This window comes from Oncorhynchus mykiss, chromosome 2, assembly GCF_057628025.1.
Source record: "Oncorhynchus mykiss isolate SJ-2025 chromosome 2, ASM5762802v1, whole genome shotgun sequence".
NCBI classification, from domain to species: Eukaryota; Metazoa; Chordata; class Actinopteri; order Salmoniformes; family Salmonidae; genus Oncorhynchus; species Oncorhynchus mykiss.
The window spans coordinates 78,316,343-78,342,715 of NC_143023.1; the positions used below are offsets into that span (position 1 = coordinate 78,316,343).

At 41.6% G+C, this 26,373-nt stretch overlaps 1 protein-coding gene across 5 annotated transcripts in view; it reads left to right on the plus strand.

Annotated features, from left to right (window-relative positions):
* The window catches only part of lrrc56 (leucine rich repeat containing 56), a 55,127-nt gene that overhangs the window by 10,923 nt on the left and 17,831 nt on the right, over positions 1-26,373 (plus strand). For 4 of the 5 annotated variants that reach the window (XM_021572971.3, XM_021572950.3, XM_021572957.3 and 1 more), the window contains 2 exons: positions 10,484-10,571; positions 11,357-11,417. The exons of the other annotated variant lie outside the window; for it this stretch is intronic. In XM_021572971.3, the coding sequence (XP_021428646.3) occupies positions 10,532-10,571; positions 11,357-11,417 (101 nt within the window). In that variant the 5' untranslated portion in view covers positions 10,484-10,531. The remainder of the gene's footprint in view (positions 1-10,483; positions 10,572-11,356; positions 11,418-26,373) is intronic. 5 annotated transcript variants of the gene reach the window in all.

The window sequence follows — 26,373 nt, forward strand, 5'->3', positions numbered from 1 at the left end:
CCATTTTATTTTTTATCCTGAAAAACTGCCCAGTGCTTAACGATTACAAGCATACCCATAACATGATGCAGCCACCACTGTGCTTGAAAATATGGAGAGTGGTACTTCGAACTGTGTTGTATTGGATTTGCCCCAAACATAACACTTTGTATTCAGGACAAAGAGTTAACAATCTGCCACATTTTTTGCAGAATTACTTTAGTGCCTTGTTGCAAACAGTATGCATGTTTTGGATTTTTTTTTTTATAGGCTTCCTTCTTTTCACTCTGTCAATTAGGTTAGTGTTGTGGAGTAAATACAATGTTGTTGATCCATCCTCAGTGTTCTCCTATCACAGCCATTAAACTCTAACTGTTTTAAAGTCATCATTGGCCTCATGGTGAAATCTCTGAGTGGTTTCCTTCCTTTCTGGCAACTGAGTTAGGAAGGACGCCTGTATCTTTGTAGTGACTGGGTGTATTGATACACCATCCAAAGTGTATTAATAACTTCACCTTGTTCAAATGGATATTCAATGTTTTTTCTTTTTTTTGTTTTGTTACCCATCTACCAATAGGTGCCCTTCGCGAGGCATTACAAAACCTCCCTGGTCTTTGAGGTTGAATCTGTTTGAAATTCACTGCTCGACTGTGGGACCTTACAGATAATTGTGTGGGTACAGAGATGAGGTAGTCATTCAAAAATCAGGTTAAACACTATTATTGTACATGTACACAGAGTCCATGCAACTTATGTGACTTGTTTAGTAAATGTTTACTCCTCAACTTATTTAGGCTTTCCATAACAAAGGGGTTGAATACTTATTGACTCAACACATTTCAGCTTTTAATTTGTAAACATTTCAAAAACCATAATTACACTTTTATATTATGGGGTATTGTGTGTGTGTGTGTGTGTGTGTGTGTGTATAGGCCAGTGACAAACAGATCTAAATGTAATTTATTTTAAATTCAGTCTGTAACACAACAAAATGTGGAAAAAGTTAAAGGGTGTGAATTAGAGGTCGACCGATTATGATTTTCCAACACTGATACCGGTTATTGGAGGACCAAAAAAAGCCGATACCGATTTTGTATTTTTTTTTTTATATATATTTTTTAGTAACAACAATACTGAATGAACACTTTATTTTAACTTAATATAATACATCAATAACATCAATTTAGTCTCAAATAAATAATGAAACATGTTCAGTTTGGTTTAAATAATGCAAAAACAAAGTGTAAAAGTGCAATATTTGCCATGTTAAAAAGCTAACGTTTAAGTTCCTTGCTCAGAAAATGAGAACATATGAAAGCTGGTGGTTCCTTTTAACATGAGTCTAAAATATTCCCAGGTAAGAAGTTTTAGGTTGTAGTTATTATATGAATTATAAGACTATTTCTCTCTATACCATTTGTATTTCATATACCTTTGACTATTGGATGTTCTTATAGGCACTATAGTATTGCCAGCCTAATCTCGGGAGTTGATAGGCTTGAAGTCATAAACAGCGCAATGCTTGAAGAGCTGCTGGCAAATGCAGGAAAGTGCTGTTTGAATGAATGCTTACAAGCCTGCTGCCTACCATCGCTCAGACTGCTCTATAAAATATCAAATCATAGACTTCATTTTAATATAATAACACACAGAAATACAAGCCTTAGGTCATTAATACGGTCAAATCTGGAAACTATTATTTCGAACAACAAAACGTTTATTCTTTCAGTGAAATACAGAACCGTTCCGTATTTTATCTAATGGGTGGCATCCCTAAGTCTAAATATTGCTGTTACATTGCACAACCTTCAATGTTATGTCATAATTATGTACAATTCTGGCAAATTAATTACGGTGTTTGTTAGGAAGAAATGGTCTTCACACAGTTCAACGAGCCAGGCAGCCCAAACGGCTGCAAATACCCTGACTCCTCTTGCACAGAACGCAAGAGAAGTGACACAATTTCCCTAGTTAAAAGAAATTAATGTTAGCAGGCAATATTAACTAATATGCAGGTTTAAAAATATATACTTGTGTATTGATTTTAAGAAAGGCATTGATGTTTATGGTTAGGTACACATTGGTGCAACGACAGGGCTTTTTTTCACGAATGCACTTGTTAAATCATCACCCATTTGGCGAAGTAGGCTGTGATTCAATGATAAATTAACAGGCACCGCAATGATTATATGCAACGTAGGACAATCTAGATAAACTAGTAATATCATCAACCATGTGTAGTTAACTAGTGAATATGTTAAGATTGATTGTTTTTATAAGATACGTTTAATGCTAGCTAGCTCCTTGCTGCACTCGCATAACAGGTCATCAGCCTGCCACGCAATATCCTCGTGGAGTGCAATGTAATCGGCCATAATTGGTGTCCAAAAATGCAGAATACCGATTGTTATGAAAACTTGAAATCGGCCCTAATTAATCGGCTATTCCGATTAATCGGTCAACCTTTAGTGTGAAAACTTTCGGAAGGCGCTGTAGGTCTAAAATTTCCACTATCATAAAAAATAAATTATTAAAAAACATTTGATACAAATGTAAAAAGCATGTCAAACATCCTACCAGAACAATCTGAGATACCAAAAATATATTTTTAGCCTACGCTGGCATGGAATCGCCCAATTGTATTCGGCAGAAAACCTATTGGTTGCGAAATGGGCTGCATTGCCGACATTGCTGAGTCATATTTTTGGGTTCCTTACCCGTATGAAGACAGAAAGCTATATACATTCGTGGGCAAAGTTTTGAGAATGACACAAATCTACATTTTCACAAAGTCTGCTGCCTCAGTGTCTTTACATATTTTTTGTCAGATGTTACTATGGAATACAGAAGTATAATTACAAGCATTTCAAAAGTGTCAAAGGCTTTTATTGACAATTACATGAAGTTGATGCAAAGAGTCAATATTTGCAGTGTTCACCCTTCTTTTTCAAGACCTCTGCAATCCACCCTGACATGCTGTCAATTAACTTCTGGGCCACATCCTGACTGAGGGCAGCCCATTCTTGCATAATCAATGCTTGGAGTTTGTCAGAATTTGTGGGTTTTTCTTTGTCCACCCGCCTCTTGAGGATTGACCACAAGTTCTCAATGGGATTAAGGTCTGGGGAGTTTCCTGGCCATGGACCCAAAATCTTAATGTTTTGTTCCCCGAGCCACTTAATTATCCCTTTTTCCTTATGGCAAAGTGCTCCATCATGCTGGAAAATGCATTGTTCGTCACCAAACTCTTCCTGGATGGTTGGGAGAAGTTGCTCTCTGAGGATGTATTGGTACCATTCTTTATTCATCGCTGTGTTCGTAGGCAAAATTGTGAGTGAGCCCACTCCCTTGGCTGAGAAGCAACCCCACACATGAATGGTCTCAGGATGCTTTACTGTTGGCATGACACAGGACTGATGGTAACGCTCACCTTGTCTTCTCCGGACAAGCTTTTTTCCAGATGCCCCAAACAATTGGAAAGGGGATTCATCAGAGAAAATAACTTTACCCCAGTCCTCAGCAGTCCAATCCCTCTACCCTTTGCAGAATATCAGTCCGTCCCTGATGTATTTCCTGGAGAGAAGTGGCTTCTTTGCTCCCCTTCTTGACACCAGGCCATCCTCCAAAAGTCTTCGCCTCACTGTGTGTGCAGATGCACTCACACCTGCCTGCTGCCATTCCCGAGCAAGCTCTGTGCTGGTGGTGCCCCGAACCCGCAGCTGAATCAACTTTAGGAGACGGTCCTGGCGCTTGCTGGACTTTCTTGGGCGCCCTGAAACCTTCTTCACAACAATTGAACCGCTCTCCTTGAAGTTCTTGATGATCCGATAAATGGTTGATTTAGGTGCAATTTTACTGGCAGCAATATCCTTGCCTGTGAAGCCCTTTTTGTGCTAAGCAATGATGACAGCACGTGTTTCCTTGCAGGTAACCATGGTTGACAGAGGAAGAACAATGATTCCAAGCACCACCCTCATTTTGACGCTTCCAGTCTGTTATTCAAACTCAATCAGCATGACAGAGTGATCTCCAGCCTTGTCCTCGTCAACACTCACACCTGTGTTAACGAGAGAATCACTGACATGATGTCAGCTGGTCCTTTTGTGGCAGGGCTGAAATGCAGTGGAAATGTTTTTTGGGGATTCAGTTCATTTGCATGGCTAAGAGGGACTATGCAATTGATTGCATTTCATCTGATCACTCTTCATAACATTCTGGAGTATATGCAAATTGCCATCATACAAACTGAGGCAGCAGACTTTGTGAATATTAATATTTGTGTCATTCTCAAATCTTTTGTCCACGCCTGTACATTCCTATATTCCTATGCATTTAAAAGATGCTTGAAGGAACAGACACGTGACTAAGCGAATGAGCTATGACTCCGACGTGACACTGTTCTGACAGCTATTAACATGCTCCATTATCTTGATTGCTGAGTGGACATATGAGGGGACATTAATAAAAGTCTCACTTGCATCAGAGGTTGATGAATGGCACACTGGAGAATCTTTCCTTGCAGTGTTACTTTTAAATGGAGTGTGTTGGTTAGCATTTTATCAAAACAAACACTGCGCAAACGAACACTCTTCTCCCTCTCTTTCAGCGTCACTTTTGAAATTATTTGATGGGCTAGTTTATACTATAAATTAAGCTGTGGTGCTGTTGCCTGGTGGGAATGCTGTTAGCCTTGTCAGTGAGATTGGTCTCTAGGAGGGAGGAGACATAGGTGTGCCTACTGAGATGTGGCCATTAAAGCTATTGGGGAGGTTTTGATTTATCTCTGGTGTCTGTGCACCGTTCTGATTACGCTGAGCCAAAAGGCATGGTGTGCAAACACTCCCATCCATAATCATCTGTGGTGTTAACCTAGAACCTGGCTACCTCCTCCAGTGACAGACAGACAATAGACACAGTCATGAGTAGAATTTAGAATGTTGTCAACGCCTGTGGAAGGTAAGCTTTCACTGGTTTCTTTTTCTCCAAAAGCCAGAGTAATTACTGCAGAACACTCCCACTGGGCACACACTGGTCGAATCAATGTTGTTTCAACCTCGTATGTCAACCTATTGTGACGTGGAATCTATGTGGAAAACACATTTGGATTTGCAAAAAGTCAGCAAGTACTGTTTACATCTAATTTCAACGAGCGTTATAAACATTTAAATTAGGGTAAAACTTCAACTTATATACAATGACTTAAACTGACTTACAGATTTGTTACATTAACATAATTTCAGCATAATTATCAGAAATAGTTTGGGGTCACTTAGAAATGTCCTTGTTTTTGAAAGAAAAGCAACTTCATTAAGTAGTACACGCAGTCCCAATGCCAACAGTGAAGAGGTGACTCCGGGATGCTGGCCTTCTAGGCAGAGTTCCTCTGTCCAGTGTCTGTTCTTTTGCCCATTTTAATCTATTATTTTTATTGACAGTGGGTCTGAGCTTTTTCTTTGCAACTCGGCCAAGAAGGCCAGCATCCCGGAGTCGCCTCTTCACTGTTGGCATTGAGACTGGTGTTTTGTGGGTACTATTTAATGAAGCTGCCAGTTGAGGACTTGTGAGGCATCTGTTTCTCAAACTAGATACTCTAATTTACTTGTCCTCTTTCTCAGTTGTGCACCGGGGCCTCCCACTCTTTCTATTCTGGTCAGGGCCAGTTTGCGCTGTTCCGTGAAGGGAGTAGTACACAACGTTGTACGAGATCTTTAGTTACTTGGCAATTTCTCGCATGGAAAAGCCTTCATTTCTCAGAACAAGAATAGACTGATGAGTTTCAGAAGAAAGTTCTTTGTTTCATGTAATCAAACCCACAAATGCTGATGCTCCAGATACTCAACTAGTCTAAAGAAGGCCAATTTTATTGCTTCTTTAATCAGAACAACAGTTTAAAGCTGTGCTAACATAATTGGAAAAGGGTTTTCTAATGATCAATTATCCTTTTAAAATGCAAAACTTGGATTAGCTAACACAACATGACATTGGAACACAGGAGTGATGGTTGCTGATAATGGAACTCTGTACGCCTATGTAGATATTCAATTCAAAGTCAGCCGCTTCCAGCTTCAATAGTCATTTACAACATTAACAATGTCTACACTGTATTTCTAATCAATTTTATGTAATTTTAATGGACAGAAAGTGTTTTTCTTTCAAAAACAAGGACATTTCTAAGTGACCCCAAACTTTTGAACGGTAGTGTGTGTATATATAAATATATTATCCAAGCATGAAACGTTGATGTTTGGTTGCGTTCACAATTCAATATCCAGTTGATTGATAAGATGGATTCATGTCTCCTTCTCAACTAAAAATCGAAGTTAAAGAATAGCAATAATAATGTGCTTGAAATAAGTTTGATTTAGTCCTATTCTTAATTCTTAACTTGTAGATTACATTTGAAGTCAACTAACCATCCTTCATATAAAAGACAATATCCAAAGGTGAAAGTTTATTATTAATATCATTAATTTGGCATCCTATTTATGTCTAATGATAATTACTTCTTAATATACAATCAACCATGAATGAATGATAGTATACCTAGCTACTCTTTGAAATGGTGTCATTTGGGTGAAACGGATGTCAATGTTGCCTACATAAACCCAACTTCACTCTGAATTTACATTCACAGACAGCTTGTTAAGGAAAGTTAGTTACTTTCAAATATTTAATGTTATTTAGCTGGTCTACAAAAATGAGTATGAAAGCTGATCAATGTCTAAATGTGTTGACATGATAGCCCAGCTTGTTTCCAAAGGTTGTGAGTTCGAATCTCATCAACTTTAGCTAATTATCAACTTTCCAACTACTTGCTACTTTTTTAAAGCTATTTTGCAACTACTGACCATGTTAGCTAACACTTCCCCTAACCCTAACCCTTTTAGCTAAATTCTTCCCCCACCAAGACTGTTCCTAGAGCTGGCTGCCCGGCCAAACTGAACAAGAGGAGAAGGGCCTTGGTCAGGGAGGTGACCAAGGACCTGATGGTCACTCTGTCAGAGCTCCAGAGTTCCTCTGTGGAGATGGGAGAAACTTCCAGAATGAAAACCGTCTCTTCAGCACTCCACCAATCAGTGGCGAGACAGAAACCACTCCTCAGTAAAAGGCACATGACAGCCTGCTTGGAGTTTATCAAAAAGCACCTAAAGGATTCTCAGACCATGAGAAACAAGATTCTCTGGTCTGATGAAACCAAGAAATAACTCTGGCCTAAATGCCAAGCGTCACGTCTGGAGGAAACCTGGCACCATTCCTGCGGTGAAGCATGGTGGTGGATGTTTTTCAGCGGCAGGGACTGGGCGACTAGTCAGTATTGAGGGAAAGATGAACAGAGCAAAGTACAGAATGATCTTTGATGAAAACCTGCCCCAGAGCACTCAGGACCTCAGACTGGGGCGAAGGTTCACCTTCCAACAAGACAACGACCCTAAGCACACAGCCAAGACAATGCAGGAGTTGCTTCCGGACAAGTCTCTGAATGTCCTTGAGTGGCCCAGCCACTTGAACATCTCTGGAGAGACCTGAAAATAGCTGTGCAGCGACACTCCCCGTCCAACCTGACAGAGCTGGACAGGATGTGCAGAGAAGAATGGGAGAAACTCCCCAAATACAGGTGTGCTAAATTTGTAGCGGCAAACCCAAGAAGCCGCCAGATCAAGCAATGGCGCCGAAGGAGATTGCTGCTGTTTTACGATCCCGTAACCAATTGTGCTATTTTGTATGTTTTTTCACGTTATTTTGTACATAATGTTTCTGCCACCGTGTCTTATGACAGAAAAGAGCTTCTAGATATCAGGACAGCGATTACTCACCCCATACTGGAGGAATTAGCATACCACTCAAACAGATCCACAGATGATGCAATCTCTTGCACTCCACACTGCCCTTTCACACCTGGACAAAAGGAACACCTATGTGAAAACGTTATTCATTGACTACAGTGCAGCGTTCAACACCAGAGTGCCCTCAAAGCTCATCGCTAAGCTAAGGACCCTGTGACTAAACACCTCCCTCTGCAACTGTATCCTGGACTTCCTGACGGGCATGCCCCAGGTGGTAAGGGTTGGTATGAACACATCCACCAGTATTTCTTAAATGTTCATCGTCCACGGTAGAACAAATTGTCTATAAATAGAGAAAGTACAGTACTGTTGCTACTCTCCCTAGGAGGGGCCGTCCTGCAAAGATGACTGCTAGAGCACAGCGCAGAATGCTCAATGAGGTTAAGAAAAATCCTAGAGTGTCAGCTAAAGACTTACAGAAATATCTGGAACATGCTAGCATCTCTGTTGATGAGTCTACGATACGTAAAACACTTAACAAGAATGGTGTTCATGGGAGGACACCACGGAAGAAGACACTGCTGTCCAAAATACACATTGCTGCACGTCTGAAGTTTGAAAAAGTGCACCTGGATGTTTAACAGCGCTACTGGCAAAATATATTCTGTGGACAGATGAAACTACAGTTGAGTTGTTTGGAAGGAACACACAACACTATGTGTAGGGAAAAAAAGGCACAGCACACCAACATCAAAACCTCATCCCAACTGTAAAGTATGGTGGAGGGAGCATCATGGTTTGTAGCTGCTTTGCTGTCTCAGGGCCAGGACAGCTTGCTCTCATTGACGGAAAAATTAATTCCCAAGTTTATCAAGACATATTGCAGGAGAATGTTAGGCTCTCTGTCCGCCAATTGAAGCTCAACAGAAGTTGGGTGATGCAACAGGACAATGACCCGAAACACATAAGTAAATCAACAAGAGAATGGATTCAACAGAAGAAAATACGCCTTCTGGAGTGGTCCAATCAGAGTCCTGACCTCAACCCGATTGAGATGCTATGGCATGACCTCAAGAGAGCAGTTCACAACAGACATCCCAAGAATATTGCTGATATATTGCTGATCTGAAACAGTTTTTTGAAGAGGAATAGTCTAAAATTCCTCCTGACCGCTGTGCAGGTCTGATCCACAGCTACAGAAAACGTTTGGCTGAGGTTATTGCTGCCAAAGGAGGGTCAACCAGTTATTAAATCCAAGGGTTCACATATTTTTTTCCACCCTGCACTGTGAATGTTTACACAGTGTGTTCAATAAAGACAATTAAACATATTGTTTGTGCGTTATTAGTATAAGCAGACTGCTTGTCTGTTGATGTGACCTAGATGAAGATCAGCAAAAATGTTATGACCAATTTATGCAGAAATCCAGGTATTTCCAAAGGGTTCACATACTTTTTGTTGCCATACCTTTTTCTTGCATAGTCATTTTAATAACTCTACCTACGTGTACATATTACCTCGACTAACCGGTGCCCCTGCACAATGACTGTACCGATACCCCCTGTATATAGCCTCGCTATTGTTATTTACCTGCTGCTCTTTAATTATTTTTTATTTTAAGTATGTTTTTCTTCACTTCATTGTTGGTTAAGGGCTTGTAAGTAAGCATTTGTAAAGTGTCTGAATACTTATGTAAATTTAATATTTCAGTTTTGTTTATATACATTTACCAAAAATTCTAAAAACCTGTTTTTGCTTTGTCATTGTGGGGTATTGTGTGTGGACTGATGAGGGAAAAAACTATTTAATAAATTTTAGAATAAGGTCTGCAACGTAACAAAATGTGCAAAAAGTCAAGGGGTCTAAATACTTTCCGAATGCACTGTAACTCCTAAACTTAACCCTAACCTAACCCCTAGCGTAGCTAACGTTAGCCAGCTAGCTAGAATTCGTATAATACTGTATCATGCAAATGCATAATGGACATCCACAATTTAATACATACCATACGAAAAGTAGCATATCATGCTAAAAGGAGTCTCAGATTTACGTACAGAATAATACAAAAAGGCACTGAGACCAGGTTATACTTAGAGGTAGGCATCTGGATGGAAGACTTGTTCTCAATGAAGTTCATTATCCCTCATAAACCAGCACAAGTCACTGTTCGTTTGACTGTGGCTTCAGATTTTGTTTCAATACACCTCTTTATTTAGGTTGATGGCATGACGTTGAAACAATAATGTTGATTCAAACATATCATTTTACTATCAACATTGAAACAAGGTAAACATAAAAATAATCATGAAATTCTACATAAATTAAACCACCCAATATAAAGTATATTGTATATAGGATGAAAAATATTGTTTACTTTTCTACATGGAATTTTCTATGCACTTTTAATGTATACATAGTTCTGTTCTGGTGACTATGTTGAAATTAGATTGATGTAACAACCTGTTAGTCAGGTTAAGTCATTGTATTTAAGTTAAGTTTTACACTAATTTCAATGTTTGCAACACGGGTTGAAATTTAGATAAACAGTACTGGTCGATATTTTTTTGCAAATCCAAATGCTTTCCACGTAGATTCCACATCACAATAGGATGACAAATTACGTTGAAACAACATTAATTCAACCAGTGTGCTGTTACATAATGTCGGCTAAGAGAATCAATTTGATAAAGACCATGACATATTTCTCTCTGACCCCACAGAAAGCCTTGTCGGGAACAGAAGACCTAGTTCAGGTCACTTCCCTGGAAATGTGTGTGGACACTCAGGAGAGCACTCTGGGCAACTTTGGTGAGAGACAATCACTGGTCAAGCAGCATACACTACCCTTTCAGTCCACTACATGTGTAGGCCCATACTGTATTTGTATTATATTACAAATAGATATATACATATTTTTGCATGCAGTATTTGAATTTATAGGGGACTATGTATTGTATATGAAGTGTATATCAATAGTACTGTATGTGAATCCTCGTTTTTAATCAAACACGAAGTGGGCGTTATGCCATACCTACTGCAAATGTGGAAATGTACAGGGTTGATCGACTCACACTTGATGAGTTCATGTAATGACTTATAGCATAGATACATGAAGACCGTCACAATCTATACAGACATGGTTTCTCGTCAGACATAGATAAAGACCAGACAAAAATCACTGTAGCTGTGTGACACACAAAACAGAACATGCCAAATTCACCCTCAGGTTTGTACTGTACCAAAGCTCTCTCACTGGGCACAACTCCCTCCCCCTCTCTTCTCACTGGTTTAAAAGATAAGGCCAGAAAGAACCGCACCATCATGCTCACCTATGTCCTTAGGAAAACCTCAGTTGCACAACGTGTGCAGGCATGACTGAAGTTTGTCTGCACAGGGGTGAATCACGTGCGTCTGGCTTGTGCACTAGCAGTAGAGTCCATCTCACTCGCAATCTCTCTGCTAATGAATGGAGTTTGTAGGCCTGTTGAGGCATGGCTGGGAGGGAGCCAGCCATCTGTTTAAGACCCAATCAAATCAAGTCATCGGCCCTCTGTGACGTGTGAGGAACGTCTCTCTATCTTATCATCTTGCAGGTGCCTACTTGCCCAAGCTGGTGCAGCTGAAAATGAACAACAGTATGATAATGTCAGTGAGGTAAGTGGAAAGTTCCACTATAGTGCTCTGTCTCTGTATGTCTATTATAGTTATGTGTTGTAGTTTTTTACTTCTCTTTGACTAGGTAAAACAAAGCACTTTCTGCATTCCAAGTACTACAAATACTACTGCTAGCAGTACTTCACAGTAAAAAGGCAGGTAGGCCCGTACAGTTGAAGTCGGAAGTTTACATGCACCTTAGCCAAATATATTTAAACGCAGTTTTTCACAATTGCTGACTTTTAATCCTAGTAAAAATGCCCTGTCTTAGGTCAGTTAGGATCACCACTTTATTTTAAGAATGTGAAATGTCAGAATAATAGTAGAGAGAATTATTTATTTCAGTTTTTATTTATTTCATGGTTCATAAGTTTACCTACACTCAATTAGTATTTGGTAGCATTGCCTTTAAATTGTTTAACTTGGGTCAAACGTTTCAGGTAGCCTTCCACAAGCTTCCCACAATAAGTTGGGTGAATTTTGATCCATTTCTCCTGACAGAGCTGGTGTAAGTGAGTCAGGTTTGTAGGCCTCCTTGCTCGCACACGCTTTTTCAGTTCTGCCCACAACTTTTCTATAGGATTGAAGTCAGTGCTTTGTGATGGCTACTCCAATAACTTGATTTTGTTGTCCTTAAGCCATTTTGCCACAACTTTGGAAGTATGCTTGGGGTCATGATGCCATCTATTTTGTGAAGTGCACCAGTCCTTCCTGCAGCAAAGCACCCTCACAACATGATACTGCCACCCCCGTGCTTCTCGGTTGGGATGGTGTTCTTTGGCTTGCAAGCATCCTCCTTTTCCCTCCAAACATAACGATGGTCATTATGGCCTAACAGTTCTATTTTTGTTTCACCAGATCAGAGGACATTTCTCCAAAAAGTACGATCTTTATCCCCCTGTGCAGTTGCAAACCGTAGTCTGGCTTTTTTATAGCGGTTTTGGAGCAGTGGCTTCTTCCTTGCTGAGCGTCCTTTCAGGTTATGTCGATATAGGACTTGTTTTACTGTGGATATAGATACTTTTGTACCTGTTTCCTCCAGCATCTTCACAAGGTCCTTTGCTGTTGTTTTGTGATTGATTTGCACTTTTCGCACCAAAGTACGTTCATCTCTAGGAGACAGAAAGTGTCTCCTGAGTGGTATGACGGCTGTGTGGTCCCATGGTGTTTATACTTGCATACTATTGTTTGTACAGATTAACGTGGTACCGTCAGGCGTTTGAAAATGGATGAACCAGACTTGTGGAGATCCCCCCAAAAAATTTCTGAGGTCTTGGCTGATTTCTTTTCATTTTCCCATGATGTCAAGCAAAGAGGCACTGAGTTTGAAGGTAGGCCTTGAAACACATCCACAAGTACACCTCCAATTGACTCAAATGATGTCAATTAGCCTAACAGAAGCTTCTAAAGCCATGACACAATTTTCTGTGCATTTCCAAGCTGTTTAAAGACACAGTCAACTTAGTGTATGTAAACTTCTGACCCACTGGAATTGTGATACAGTGAAATAATCCTTCTGTAAACAATTGTTGGAAAAATTACTTGTGTCATGCACAAAGATGTCCTAGCCGACTTGCCAAAACTATAGTTTGTTAACAAGAAATGTATGGAGTGGTTGAAAAACAAGTTTTAACGTCTCCAACCTAACTGTATGTAAACTTCCGACTTCAATTGTATATGCTCAGTCTCTATGATAGGGGACAAAGCAGCAGACCCACTGTGTATGGGTTTCCTATCAATCAATCAAATGTATTTATAAAGCCTTTTTTTTTTACATCAGCAGATGCCACAAAGTGCTATACAGAAACTCAGCCTGAAACCCCAAACAGCAAGCAATGCATATGTAGAAGCATGGTGGCTAGGGAACACTCCCTAGGAAGGCAGGAACCTAGGAAGAAACCTAGAGAGGAACCAGGCTCTGAGGGGTGGCCAGTCCTCTTCTGGCTGTGCCAGGTGGAAATTATAGGAGTACATGGCCATTAAGGCCAGATTGTTCTTCAAGATGTTCAAATGTTCATAGAGGACCAGCAGGGTCAAATAATAATCACAGTGGTTGTAGAGCAGTGGTTCTTAACCTTGTTGGAGGTACTGAACCCCACCAGTTTCATATGCGCATTCACCGAACCCTTCTTAATTGGAAAAATAAAATATGATTTTTTCAAATTCAAAACATAGGTATATATTTTACTGGTGCATCAACCGTGCAACCGTGCATCAACATCACTGTGTTCAAAGAACAAAATCGTCAAAACATGATTTTCACACAAAAACATAATGAATATTTACTGCAAATCAGTGTGACTTCTGCTGTTGCCTTTCAGAGACCAGTTCAGAAATGTGCGGCTTCACCTTGGCACATTTTCGCAACAAAGTCTTCCTTTTCTTCATTTTTATGCCCAGCATCCTCGAAAAGGATTGCTCGCAAAGATATGTTATAACAAACGGTATGAAAATCTCCAGAGCTTTCTTAGCAATAACAGGGTACGTTACCATTTGTTGACACCAAAACGTTGAAAGCGGTGTTGTTCTGAAGAGTTGCTGTTGAACCTGGCTCTGCTGAATTTCAATGATTTCATTGAGGTATTCATCATTGACGTCTGTTGTCTCAACACTAAACGTGAACGGCTGTTTCACCCATTCTGGATATGACTCTCTTGTAGGGAAGTATCCGTCGAGAGACTTTGCAAGCTCATCTAAGTGCGTGGCAATTGCTTGCTTCAGTTCCGCGGGTACAGAAATGTCTCCGATTCCAGATACATCTTCGATCTTACTTACACAGTCGTCCAGCAGGGGAAAGTTTGCGAAGTTATCGTTCTCTGTTCGTCGTTTCCATAACGGTAGCTTTTTTTGAAAAGCCTTCAGGTTTTCCTCCGCTTCGATGATGTTGACTCCACCGCCCTGCATCTTTTGATTGAGATGATTGAGAGCTGCGAAGATATCAGCCATGTACGCTAAAATGAGAATGAACTCAGAATTTTTGAAGCAATCTGCATGACAATGTTGGTGCCCTTGCAAAAACAGGGCTAATTCCACACACACGGCAAAGACACGATTCAGCACCTGTCCCCGGGATAACCACCGAACGTTAGAATGGTAAATGGTAGAAAAGTACTTTGAATTCAGAGCACATTTCTTTACACAGCTCACTGAAGATGCGGTGCCTCAGTTCGCACATAGTTCACGCATTCCCTACAATTTTTAATACTTCTGCCAGTTTTGGAGGCAAGGTTTTTGTTGCCAACGCATGCCTGTGCAGAATACAATGCATAACAATGATGTGTGGTGCATCGGCTTTCACTAGCGCACCAAAACCAGACTTTCTTCCCAGCATGACTGGAGCTCCGTCCGTACAAACTGCAGAAACCATATCCCATGAAAGATTGTTGTCTTTGAAGAAGTCATCCACAAGTTTCTTCACATCGGCTGCCTTAGTTGTTGTTGTAAGAGGCTTACAAAATAAAAAAAATCTTCCTTTATCACAACGTCTTTCACATAGCGCACGAATACAGCAAGCTGGCTTAGATTGGAAATGTCTGTGGTCTCGTCGAGTTGAAGGCTGAATTTTGCCGGGCTTGAAATCAGAACTGCAACTACTTGAGCCAAGATGTCTTTGCTCATGTCCTCTATTCTGTCGCTGATGGTGTCATTTGGAAGAGCAATTTGGATAACTTAACTTCAGCCTCTTTTCCCAGCATGATATTCGCCATCTTCAACACAGCTGGTTTTATGAGTGTTTCACCAATGGTGTGTGGTTTGCTATCAGGTAAGAAACTTTGTACGATGCTGTGAGGATCGGTTTGTTGATGGGTACAAAGCCGAGAACAGGCAGAGTAGCCTTTTCATCGAATCTGGCTCTCTTCACCCTGAATTCAGCGAGCGTTGTGTTCTTGTATTTTCCATCTCCATGCATCTTAAGGAAGTGTTCTTAGTTTTGCCAGTGCTAGACTAGAATTGCTCAACTTGGCATTGCAAGTCATGCAGTTAGGACGCTGACTCCCATCACGTTCCATTATACATGTGAATCCATGTTGTACATATTCGTCTGACCACTTTTTTTTTTTTTGCTCCTGGGGTTCGATCGAACCCAGGTTAAGAACCACTGTTGTAGAGGCTGCAACCGGTCAGTACCTTAGGAGTAAGTGTCAGTTGGCTTTTCATATCCGAGCATTCAAGAGACCGAGACAGCAGGTGCAGTAGAGAGAGAAAGTCGAAAACAGCACTTCCGGGACTTGGTAGCACGTCTGGTGAACAGGTCAGTGTTCCATAGCCGCAGGCAGAACAGTTGAAACTGGAGCAGCAGCACGACCAAGTGGACTGGGGACAGCTAAAAGTCATCAGGCCAGGTAGTCCTGAGGCATGATCCTAGGGCTCAGGTCCTCTGGGAGGGGAGAGAGAGAGAGAATTATTTTAATTTTATTTATTTATTTTTTAGTTCACTTTATTTAACCCAGGTGGGCTAGTTGTAAACAAGTTCTCATTTACATCTGTGACCTGGCCAAGATAAAGCAAAGCAGTGTGACAAAAACAACGAGTTACACATGTGATTAAAAAAACGTACAGTCAAAAACACAATAGAAAAATCTGTACACAGTGTGTGCAATTGAAGTAAGGAGGTAAGGCATTAAATAGGCCAATAGTGGCAAAGTAATTACAATTTAGCAATTTACACTGGAGTGATATGTGCAGATGAGGATGTGCAAGTAGAAATACTGGTGTGCAAAAGAGCACAAAAACAAATATGGGGATGAGGTAGGTAGTTGGTTGAATGGGCTATTTACAGGGGCTTTGTACAGCTCTAGCGATCGGTAAGTTGCTCTGACAGCTGACACTTAAAGTTAGTGAGGGAGATGTATGTCTCCGACTTCAGTGATCTTGGCAATTCGTTCCAGTCATTGGCAGCAGAGAACTGGAAGGAAAGGCGGCCAAAGCGGGTGTTGGCTTTGGGGATGACCAGTGAAATATACCTGCTGGACCGTGTGCTACAGGTGGGTATTGCTATGGTGACCAGTGAGCTGAGATAAGGCCGAGCTATACCTAGCAAAGACTTATAGATGACCTGGAGCCAGTGAGTTTGGCGATGAATATGTAGCGAGGACCAGCCAACGAGAGCATACAGGTCGCAATGGTGGATCGTATATGGGGCTTTGGTGACAAAACAGATAGCACTGTGAAAGACTGCATCCAATTTGCTGAGTAGAGTGTTGGAGGCTAATTTGTAAATGACATTGCCGAAGTCAAGGATCGGTAGGATAGTCAGTATTATGAGGGTAAGTTTGGCAGATCTTCACAACATCCACAACGCAGAGGCAGGTTGAGAGCACATCAGTTGAATTACATTAGCAGATAAGCGGACCAGTCGTGATGGATCGGCGGGGCTCCGTGTTGACAAAGGGTCCAGGCCAAATTGGCAAGAGAGGTATTATAGTTGGTGTACTTTGTTTGCTAGCAGGGAGATGGGGCTAGCTCGAGGCTTGTGCATGCTTCTGGACAAGGGCGTTAGCCACTCGGTAGCAGCTAGCTAGCTGTGACAATCCGGTGTAATGGTCCAGAACTTGCGGCAGGAATCCGGTGATGTAGTGGAAAAAAGAAGCAGTCCGATATGCTCAGGGCTGATATTGCGCTGTGCAGATTGGCAGGTATTATCTGGGCTATCCGTGCTAAAGCGGCTGGTGTCCGTGCTAAAGGTAAAGACCGCTAGCAGTGTTAGCCAATGACTAAGTAGCTAATTAGTTGGCTAGCTTCTGACAGCTAGCTTCTGATGGAGGTTCCAGTGATAAGGTCTAAAAAATAGCAGATCCATACCACATTGGGTGAGGCGGGTTGCAGGAAGGTATATTTAATTTGAAAATGGAAAAAGGAGATTGAAATGAGTATTCAAAATTTACCAAAAATACTATTTACATGGGACAAAAACAAAACTACTGCGACATCTTGGAAAAATCAGAGGAAGAGGAAGCGTACTTAAATGCTTCCTAATTGCTCTAATCGGAATTAGAGGAAGCATACTTAAATTCAGACAGGACACTACCTCCGGACAGGCACCCCAGGACAGGGACAACCAGGCAGGATAAAACCCCAACCACTTTGCCAAAACACAGCCCCCACACCACTAGAGGGATATCAGACCAACTTACTACCCTGAGACAAGGCTGAGTATAGCCCACAAAGATCTCCTCCACCGCACTAGCCTGAGGGGGCGCAAAACCAGACTGGAAGATCACTTCTGTGAATCAACCCACTCAAATGACGCATCCCTCCTAGGGACGGCATGGAAGAGCACCAGTAAGCCACTGACTCAGCCCCCGTAACAGGGTCAGAGGCAGAGAATCCCAGTGGAGAGAGGGAGCCGGCCAGGCAGAGACAGCAAGAGTGGTTCGTTACTCCAGTGCCTTGCCGTTCACATTCACACCCCTGTGCCAGACTACACTCAATCATAGGATCTACTGAAGAGATGAGTCTTCAGTAAAGACTTAAAGGTTGAGACCGAGTCTCTCACATGGATAGGTAGACCATTCCATAGAAATTGAGCTCTATAGGAGAAAATCCTGCCTCCAGCTGTTTGCTTAGAAATTCTAGGGACAATAAGGAGGCCTGCGTCTTGTGACCGTAGCGTATGTGTAGGTATGTACTGGTGGTGCACCGATATGACATTTTTGCCCAATACCGATATCCAATATTTTCATTTTCAAAAAATACGATATCGATAACCGATATTTACAATTTTAGCGGCCTTTAAAGCTAGTACAGTTAAATAGTTATCACACACACATGGACACAGCAGTCTAGAGCATGGTTTGAATCCAGGTTGTTGCACATCCGGCCGTGATTGGAAGTCCCATAGTGCGGAGCACAATTGGCCCAGCGTCATCCGGGATGTAAATAAGAATGTGTTCTTAACTGACTTGCCTAGTTAAATAAAGATTACACACACACAGACCAAAAAGTTATTTTGTTGGCATTTACGTATGTCCCCATTACCAGTAAAACATAATCAAAATCTGTTTCGTTGATCAGTCGTTTCATTCTCAACCAGGATTTCTATGGAACACCGTTTCGGTCTTTGCGTGTCTTAAAATATATAAACGTCAAATAACACAACATCTGTTTCAGTAGCTATAGATAGCTAGCTAACTATATAGCTAGGTGTCATCTAAAATAACCCTAATTTATAAGACGGTTCCTATTTGATATATGGTGGTCGGACCCATCTATATGAAGCTAACCACAATAAGGATTAGCCACAATAGTGGACTTTGCGGTTAGCCTTCAAAATAAAAGTATGGCATAATTCTACTATTTGTTTTAATTTGCATTACTGTCAATGAGACTTTAATTTTGAAGGCAAACCGCAAATTCCACTGTTGTTCCACATAACCTGATGTGGTCGAGCCTCACTGGCCAGATTAAGCTAGTTCTTTGCTTATAACGTTAACTTTGGGCACCAGGGTTAAGTTGCTGACTAGCTATTTATTTTCATGAACTGAAGTTCAATTTCAATAGGTGAACAACAAGTGGCAACCTAGCTAATACTTACACACAAGGACTAAATCATTGCTAAGAATAATGAAAATGACTATGTTCTACTGGTCATTGTTTTCAGGCTGGTTGTCTTGGTTCTAGCTAGGTACCAAGCTAAAGCTAGCTATCCCAGAAGTTGCGGTCGAACAAGTTATGCTTTATTACCAACGCGGTATTGTAAACAAATCCTTCGTGGCCTGTGTTTGCTTGTTTGCAGACTTTTTTTGTACAGCTTTGACAGTGCTACTGTATCTTTTTTGACACGCAAAGACCCTAACGGCGTTCCATAGTTCGTATGTCGTGAAGCTAATAGCAGTGACACTATTACTGTGTAACTTCAGTAGGACAACATCTGAAAAATAGCGCACTTGGTAGTGTGCACCGGTGCTCCTAAGTCGGCGAAAGCCAACATCACCCACGTCAGAGAACGGTTGATTATCAAGGACCATGAATTCCATTATCTTGGCATTAATGGATTTCGTCTTTAAGTTGTATCGCCTAAATTTTGTTACTCTTTCAAATGTTACTCTTTCAAATGGGCTAGTTTTAGAATGCTGTTTTGCACGTATAGCGCAACATTTTTACGTGGGACGGCACTGCAAATAGTCTGGGTAGCCATTCGACTAGATGTTCAGGAGGCTTATGGCTTATGGCTTGGGGTAGAAGCTGTTAACGTCCGGATGAAATGCATGCCCAAATTCAACTGCCTGCTACCCATCCACAGAAAATAAGATATGCATTTTATTAGTCGATTTTGGATAGAAAACACTCTGAAGTTTCTAAAACTGTTTGAATCATGTCTGTGAGTATAACAGAAGTTATTTAGCAGGCGAAACCCCAAGGACAAATCATTCAGATGTGTTTTTTTTTTAGGTCACTCTCTTTTCAATGAGTTTTCATTGGGTATCCAGATTTCTAAGGGACTTTCTTGCAGTTCCTATCATTTCCACTGGATGTCAACAGTCTTTAGAAATTGGTTGAGGTTTTTCCTTTGTGTAATGAAGAAGTACGGCCATCTTGAACGAGGGTCACTTGAAGTGTACTGTTAGAAAGAGGCGCGTTACCAGAAAGCATGCTACAGTTTGTTTTACTCCTGTATTGAACACAGATCATCCCGTCTTCAATTTTATAGATTATTTACGTGAACAAATACCTAAAGTTTTATTACAAAAGTAGTTTGAAATGTTTTGGCAAAGTTTACAGTTAACTTTTGAGATATTTTGTAGTCACGATGCGCAAGTTGGAACCAGTGTTTTTCTGGATCCAACACGCCAAATAAATTGACATTTTGGATATATATTGATTGAATTAATCGAACAAAAGGACCATTTGTGATGTTTATGGAACATTTTGGAGTGCCAACAAATGAAGCTCGTCCCACATATCCCAGAGAGGTTAATACACTACACCACAACCTTTTTGACCAAACAACCACCGGACTGACCCACCCTACCTCTTCACTGCTCTCAGAAATATCTCTTACAGGTCAGAGAGGTTAAGAAGCCAGAAGCCTCTTGGTGTAAAGAGGGGGGGAGGCACTGAAAATAGTCTGGGTAGCCATTTGACTAGATGTTCAGGAGTCTTATGGCTTGGGGGTAGAAGCTGTTTAGAAGCCTCTTGGACAAAGACTTGGCACTAACGTTTCTGGGATGATGGTGTTGATGTGAGCCATTGCCAGCCTTTCAAAGCACTTCATGTCTATAAATGTGAGTGCTATGGGTCAGTATTCATTTAAGCAGGTTACCTTAGTGTTCTTGGGCACAGGGACTATGATGGTCTGCCTAAACATGTTGGTATTACAGACTCGGACAGAGAGAGGTTGAACATGTCAGTGAAGACACTTGCCAGTTGGTCAGCTCATGCTCGCAGTACACGTCCTAGTAATCCATCTGGCCCTGCGGCCTTGTCAATGTTAACCTGTTTAAAGGTCTTACTCACATCGGCTGCGGAGAGCATGATCACACAGTCTTCCAGAACAGCTGGTGCTCTCATGCGTCTCAGTGTTATTTGCCTCGAAGCGAGGCATAGAAGTAGTTTATCTCATCTGTAGCACAGCTCTCGGCTGTGCTACCCTTTGTAGTCTGTAATGGTTTTGCCTCTTTGATGGTGCGTCTGAGGGCACAGCGGGATTTCTTATAGGCGTCCGGGTTAGAGTCCCGCTCCTTGAAAGCGGCAGCCCTAGCCTTTAGCTCAGTGCCGATGCTGCCTTTAATCCATGGTTTCTGGTTGGGGTATGTACGTACAGTCACTGTGGGGACGACAATGCACTTATTGATGAAGCCAATGACTGATGTGGTGTACTCCTCAATGCCATCGGAAGAATCCCGGAATATATTCCAGTCTGTGGTAGCAAAACAGTCCTGTAGCTTAGCATCTGCTTCCTCTGACCACTTTTTTATTAATCTAGTCACGGGTGCTTCCTGCTTTAATTTTGGCTTGTAAGCAGGAATCAAGAGGATAGAATTATGGTCAGATTTGCCAAATGGAGGGCATGGGAGAGCTTTGTATGCGTCTGTGTGTATGGAGTATAGGTGGTCCAGAGTTATTTTTCCTCTAGTTGCGCTTTTAACATTCTGATAGAAATTTGGTAAAATGGATTTTAGTTTCCCTGCAATAATGTCCCCGGCTACTAGGAGCGCCTCCTCTGGGTGAGCGGTTTCTTGTTTGCCTATGGCGGAATACAGCTCATTCAATGCTGTCTTAGTGCCAGCCTCTGACTGTGGCGGTATGTAAACAGCTACAAAGAATACAGATGAAAACTCTCTCGGTAGGTAGTGTAGTCTACAGCTTTTCATGAGATACTCTGCCTCACGCGAGCAATAACTTGAGTCTTCCTTAGATATCGTGCACAAGCTGTTGTTTACAAAAATACATATACCGCCGCCCCTTGTATTACCAGACTCCACTGTTCTGTCCTGCCAGTACATCGTATAACCAGCCAGCTGTATGTTGATATTGTCGTTGTTCAGCCACAACTTTGTGAAGCCTAAGATGTTCGTTTTTAATGTCCCGTTGGTAGTTTAATCTTCTGCGTAACTCCTAAGATTGCACGTATGCTTGCAGAATGGAGGGAAATGGGGGTTTATTCGATAACCTACGAATTCTCAGAAGGCCTGACCTTCGACCCCTCATTCTCCGCCTCCTCTTCACGCAGATCACGGGGATCGAGCCTGTTCCCGAGGAAGCAGTATATCCTTTGTGTCTGGCTCGTCAGTCATGAAAGGAAACAAATAATTATGCTAGTCCGTGGTGAGTAATCGCAGTCCTGGTGTCTAGAAGTTATTTTTGGTCATAAGAGACGGTAGCGGCAACATTATGTACAAAATAAGTTAAAAAACAAGTTGCAAATAAACAAAACAAAAAACACAATCGGCTGGGGGCACGTAAAACGTCTGCCTTCTTCTCCGGCGCCATCTTACGGTACCGATACCAATGTTGGCATTTTTAGCTAATATCGTCCGATTCCGATATGTTCACTGATTACTGATATTGTTTATCCCTAGTATGTACGGCAGGACCAAATCGTGGGGAGCGAGGTAGGAGCAACCCCATGTAATGCTATTTTGGTTTGCAGTAAAACCTTGAAATCAGCCCTAGCCTTAACAGGAAGCCAGCGTAGAGAAGGCTAGCACTGGAGTAATATGATACAATTTTGGGGTTTTAGTCAAGATTCTAGCAGCCTTGTTTAGTTTGTGCTTTATCCGGGAAGTTGGAGAGGAGAGCATTACAGTAGTCTAATAGTGCCAAATGCATGGATTAGCTTTTCTGCATCATTTTTGGGCAAAAAGTTACAGGTTTTTGCAATGTTACGAAGATGGAAAAAAGCTGTCCTTGAAATATTCTTGATATGTTCATCAAAAGAGGGATCAGGGTCCAGAGTAACGCCGAAGTCCTTCACAGTTTTATTTGAGACGACTGTACAACCATCAAGATTAATTATTAGATCCCAACAGCAGATCTCTTTGTTTCTTGGGACCTAGAACTAGCATCTCTGTTTTGTTAGAGTTTAAAAGTAAAACATTTGCCGCCATCCACTTCCTTATGTCTGAAACACAGGCTTCGAGGGTAGGCAATTTTGGGGCTTCACCGTGTTTCAGTGAAATGTACAGTTGTGTGTCGTCCGCATATCCATCCTACCCTGTCTATCTAAGGTCTTCGAAAGCCTAGTCAACAAACAGATCACTGACCATCTCGAATCCCACCGTACCTTCTCCGCTGTGCAATCTGGTTTCCGAGCCAGTCACGGGTGCACCTCAGCCACGCTCAAGGTACTAAACTATATTATAACCGCCATCGATAAAAGACAATACTGTGCAGCCATCTTCATCGACCTGGCCAAGGCTTTCGACTCTGTCAATCACCATATTCTTATCGGCAGACTCAGTAGCCTCTGTTTTTCTAATGACTGCCTTGCCTGGTTCACCAACTACTTTGCAGACAGAGTTCAGTGTGTCAAATCGGAGGGCATGTTGTCCGGTCCTCTGGCAGTCTCTATGGGGTGCCACAGGGTTCAATTCTCGGGCCGACTCTTTTCTCTGTACATATCAATGATGTTGCTCTTGCTGCGGGCGATTCCCTGATCCACCTCTATGCAGACGACACCATTCTGTATACTTCTGGCCCTTCCTTGGACACTGTGCTATCTAACCTCCAAACGAGCTTCAATGCCATACAACACTCCTTCTGTGGCCTCCAACTGCTCTTAAGCGCTAGTAAAACCAAATGCCTGCTTTTCAACCGTTCGCTGCCTGCACCCGCACGCCCGACTAGCATCACCACCCTGGATGGTGCCGACCTAGAATATGTGGACATCTACAAGTACCTAGGTGTCTGGCTAGACTGTAAACTCTCCTTCCAGACTCATATCAAACATCTCCAATCTAGAATCAAATCTAGAGTCGGCTTTCTATTCTGCAACAAAGCCTCCTTCACTCACGCCACCAAACTTACCCTAGTAAAACTGATTATCCTACCGATCCTTGACTTCGGCGATGTCATCTACAAAATAGCTTCCAATACTCTACTCAGCAAACTGGATGCAGTTTATCACAGTGCCATCCATTTTGTTACTAAAGCACCTTATACCACCCACCACTGCGACCTGTATGCTCTAGTCGGCTGGCCCTCGCTACATATTCGTCGCCAGACCCACTGGCTCCAGGTCATCTACAAGTCCATGCTAGGTAAAGCTCCGCCTTATCTCAGTTCACTGGTCACGATGGCAACACCCACCCGTAGCACGCGCTCCAGCAGGTGTATCTCACTGACCATCCCTAAAGCCAACACCTCATTTGGCCGCCTTTCGTTCCAGTTCTCTGCTGCCTGTGACTGGAACGAATTGCAAAAATCGCTGAAGTTGGAGACTTTCATCTCCCTCACCAACTTTAAACATCTATCTGAGCAGCTAACCGATCGCTGTACATAGTCCATCGGTAAATAGCCCACCCAATTTACCTACCTCATCCCCATACTGTTTTTATTTATTTACTTTTCTGCTCTTTTGCACACCAGTATCTCTACCTGCACATGACCATTTGATAATTTCACTCCAGTGTTAATCTGCTAAATTGTAATTATTCGCCTACCTCCTCATGCCTTTTGCACACAATGTATATAGACTCTTTTTTTTTTTTTTTTCTACTGTGTTTTTGACTTGTTTATTGTTTACTCCATGTGTAACTCGGTGTTGTTGTCTGTTCACACTGCTATGCTTTATCTTGGCCAGGTCGCAGTTGCAAATGAGAACTTGTTCTCAACTAGCCTACCTGGTTAATAAAGGTGATTTTTTTTATTTATTTTTTTAAATTGCGGTGAAAGTTGACATTGTGTTTCCGAATGACATCACCAAGAGGTAGAATATATAGTTTAAACAATTGTGGTCCTAAACTGGAACCTTGAGGAATGCCAAAATTTACAATTGATTTGTCATAGGACAAACCATCCACAAAGACAAACTGATATCTTTCCGACAGATAAGATCTAAACCAGGCAAGAACTTGTCTGTGTAGACCAATTTAGGGTTTCTAATCTCTCCAAAAGAATGTGGTGATCGATGGTGTCAAAAGCAGCACTAAGATCTAGGAGCATGAGGACAGATGCAGAGCCTTGGTCTGACGCCATTACAAGGTAATTTACCACCTTCGGTGCAGTCTCAGTGCTAAAGCCAGACTGAAGCATTTCATATACATTATTTGTCTTCAGGGAGGCAGTGAGTTGCTGTGCAACAGCTTTTTCTAAAATGTGTGAGAGGAATGGGAGATTCGATACAGGCCGATAGTTTTAAAACATTTCAGGGGTCAAAGTTTGGCTTTTTCAAGAAAGGCTTTATTACTGCCACTTTTAGTGAATTTGGTACACATCCGGTGGATAGGGAGCCATTTATTATCTTCAACATAGGAGGGCAAAGCACAGGAAGTAGCTCTTTCAGTAGTTTAGTTGGAATAGGGTCCAGTATGCAGCTTGATGGGTTAGAGGCCAAGACTATTTTCATGAATGTGTCGATATACAGGATTAAAAAATCCTAGGATCCTGGCAGTTCTGCGCAGACTCAGGACAACTGAGCTTTGGAGAAATACGCAGATTCAAAGAGGAGTCCGTAATTTGCTTTCTAATTTTCATGATCTTTTCATTGAAGAAGTTCATGAATTCATTACTGCTGAATGAAAGCCATCCTCTCTTGTTGAATGCTGTTTTTTAGTTAGCTTTGCAACAGTATCAAAAATACATTTTGGATTTTTCTTATTCTCCTCAATTTGGCTGGAAAAATAGGATTATCGAGCAGCGGTGAGGCCTCTTCAATATTGCACGGTACTGTGTTTCCAAGCTAGTCAGGGCGTGGGTATTTTCTGCATACAAGGGAACAATTTTCTTATGACAAATGTTTTTTTTGGTTTTTAGGGGTGCGACTGCATCTAGGGTATTACACAAGGTTACATTTAGATCCTCAGTTAGGTGGTTAACCGATTTTTGCACTCCGATGTCCTTGGATAGGTGGTGGGAGTCTGGAAGGGCATCTAGAAATCTTTGGGTTGTCCGAGAATTTATAGCACGGCTTTTGATGATCCTTGGTCGGGGTCTGAGCAGATTATTTGTTGCGATTGCAAACGTAATAAAATGGTGGTCTGATAGTCCAGGATTATGAGGAAAAACATTTAGATCCACAATGTTTATTCCACGGGACAAAACTAGATTCAGGGTATGACTGTGGCAATGAGTAGGTCCGGAGACATGTTGGACAAAACCCAGTGGGTCTGTGGACTTTTCCATGTCAATATTAAAGTCACCAAAAATGTGAATATTTTCTGCCATGACTAAAAGGTCCGATAGGAATTCAGGGAACTCAGAGAGGAACGCTGTAGGAGGAGCCTGTTAACAGGGTGATTGAGTAGGCTACATAGATTTCATGACTAGAAGCTCAAAATACAAAAACACAGTCATT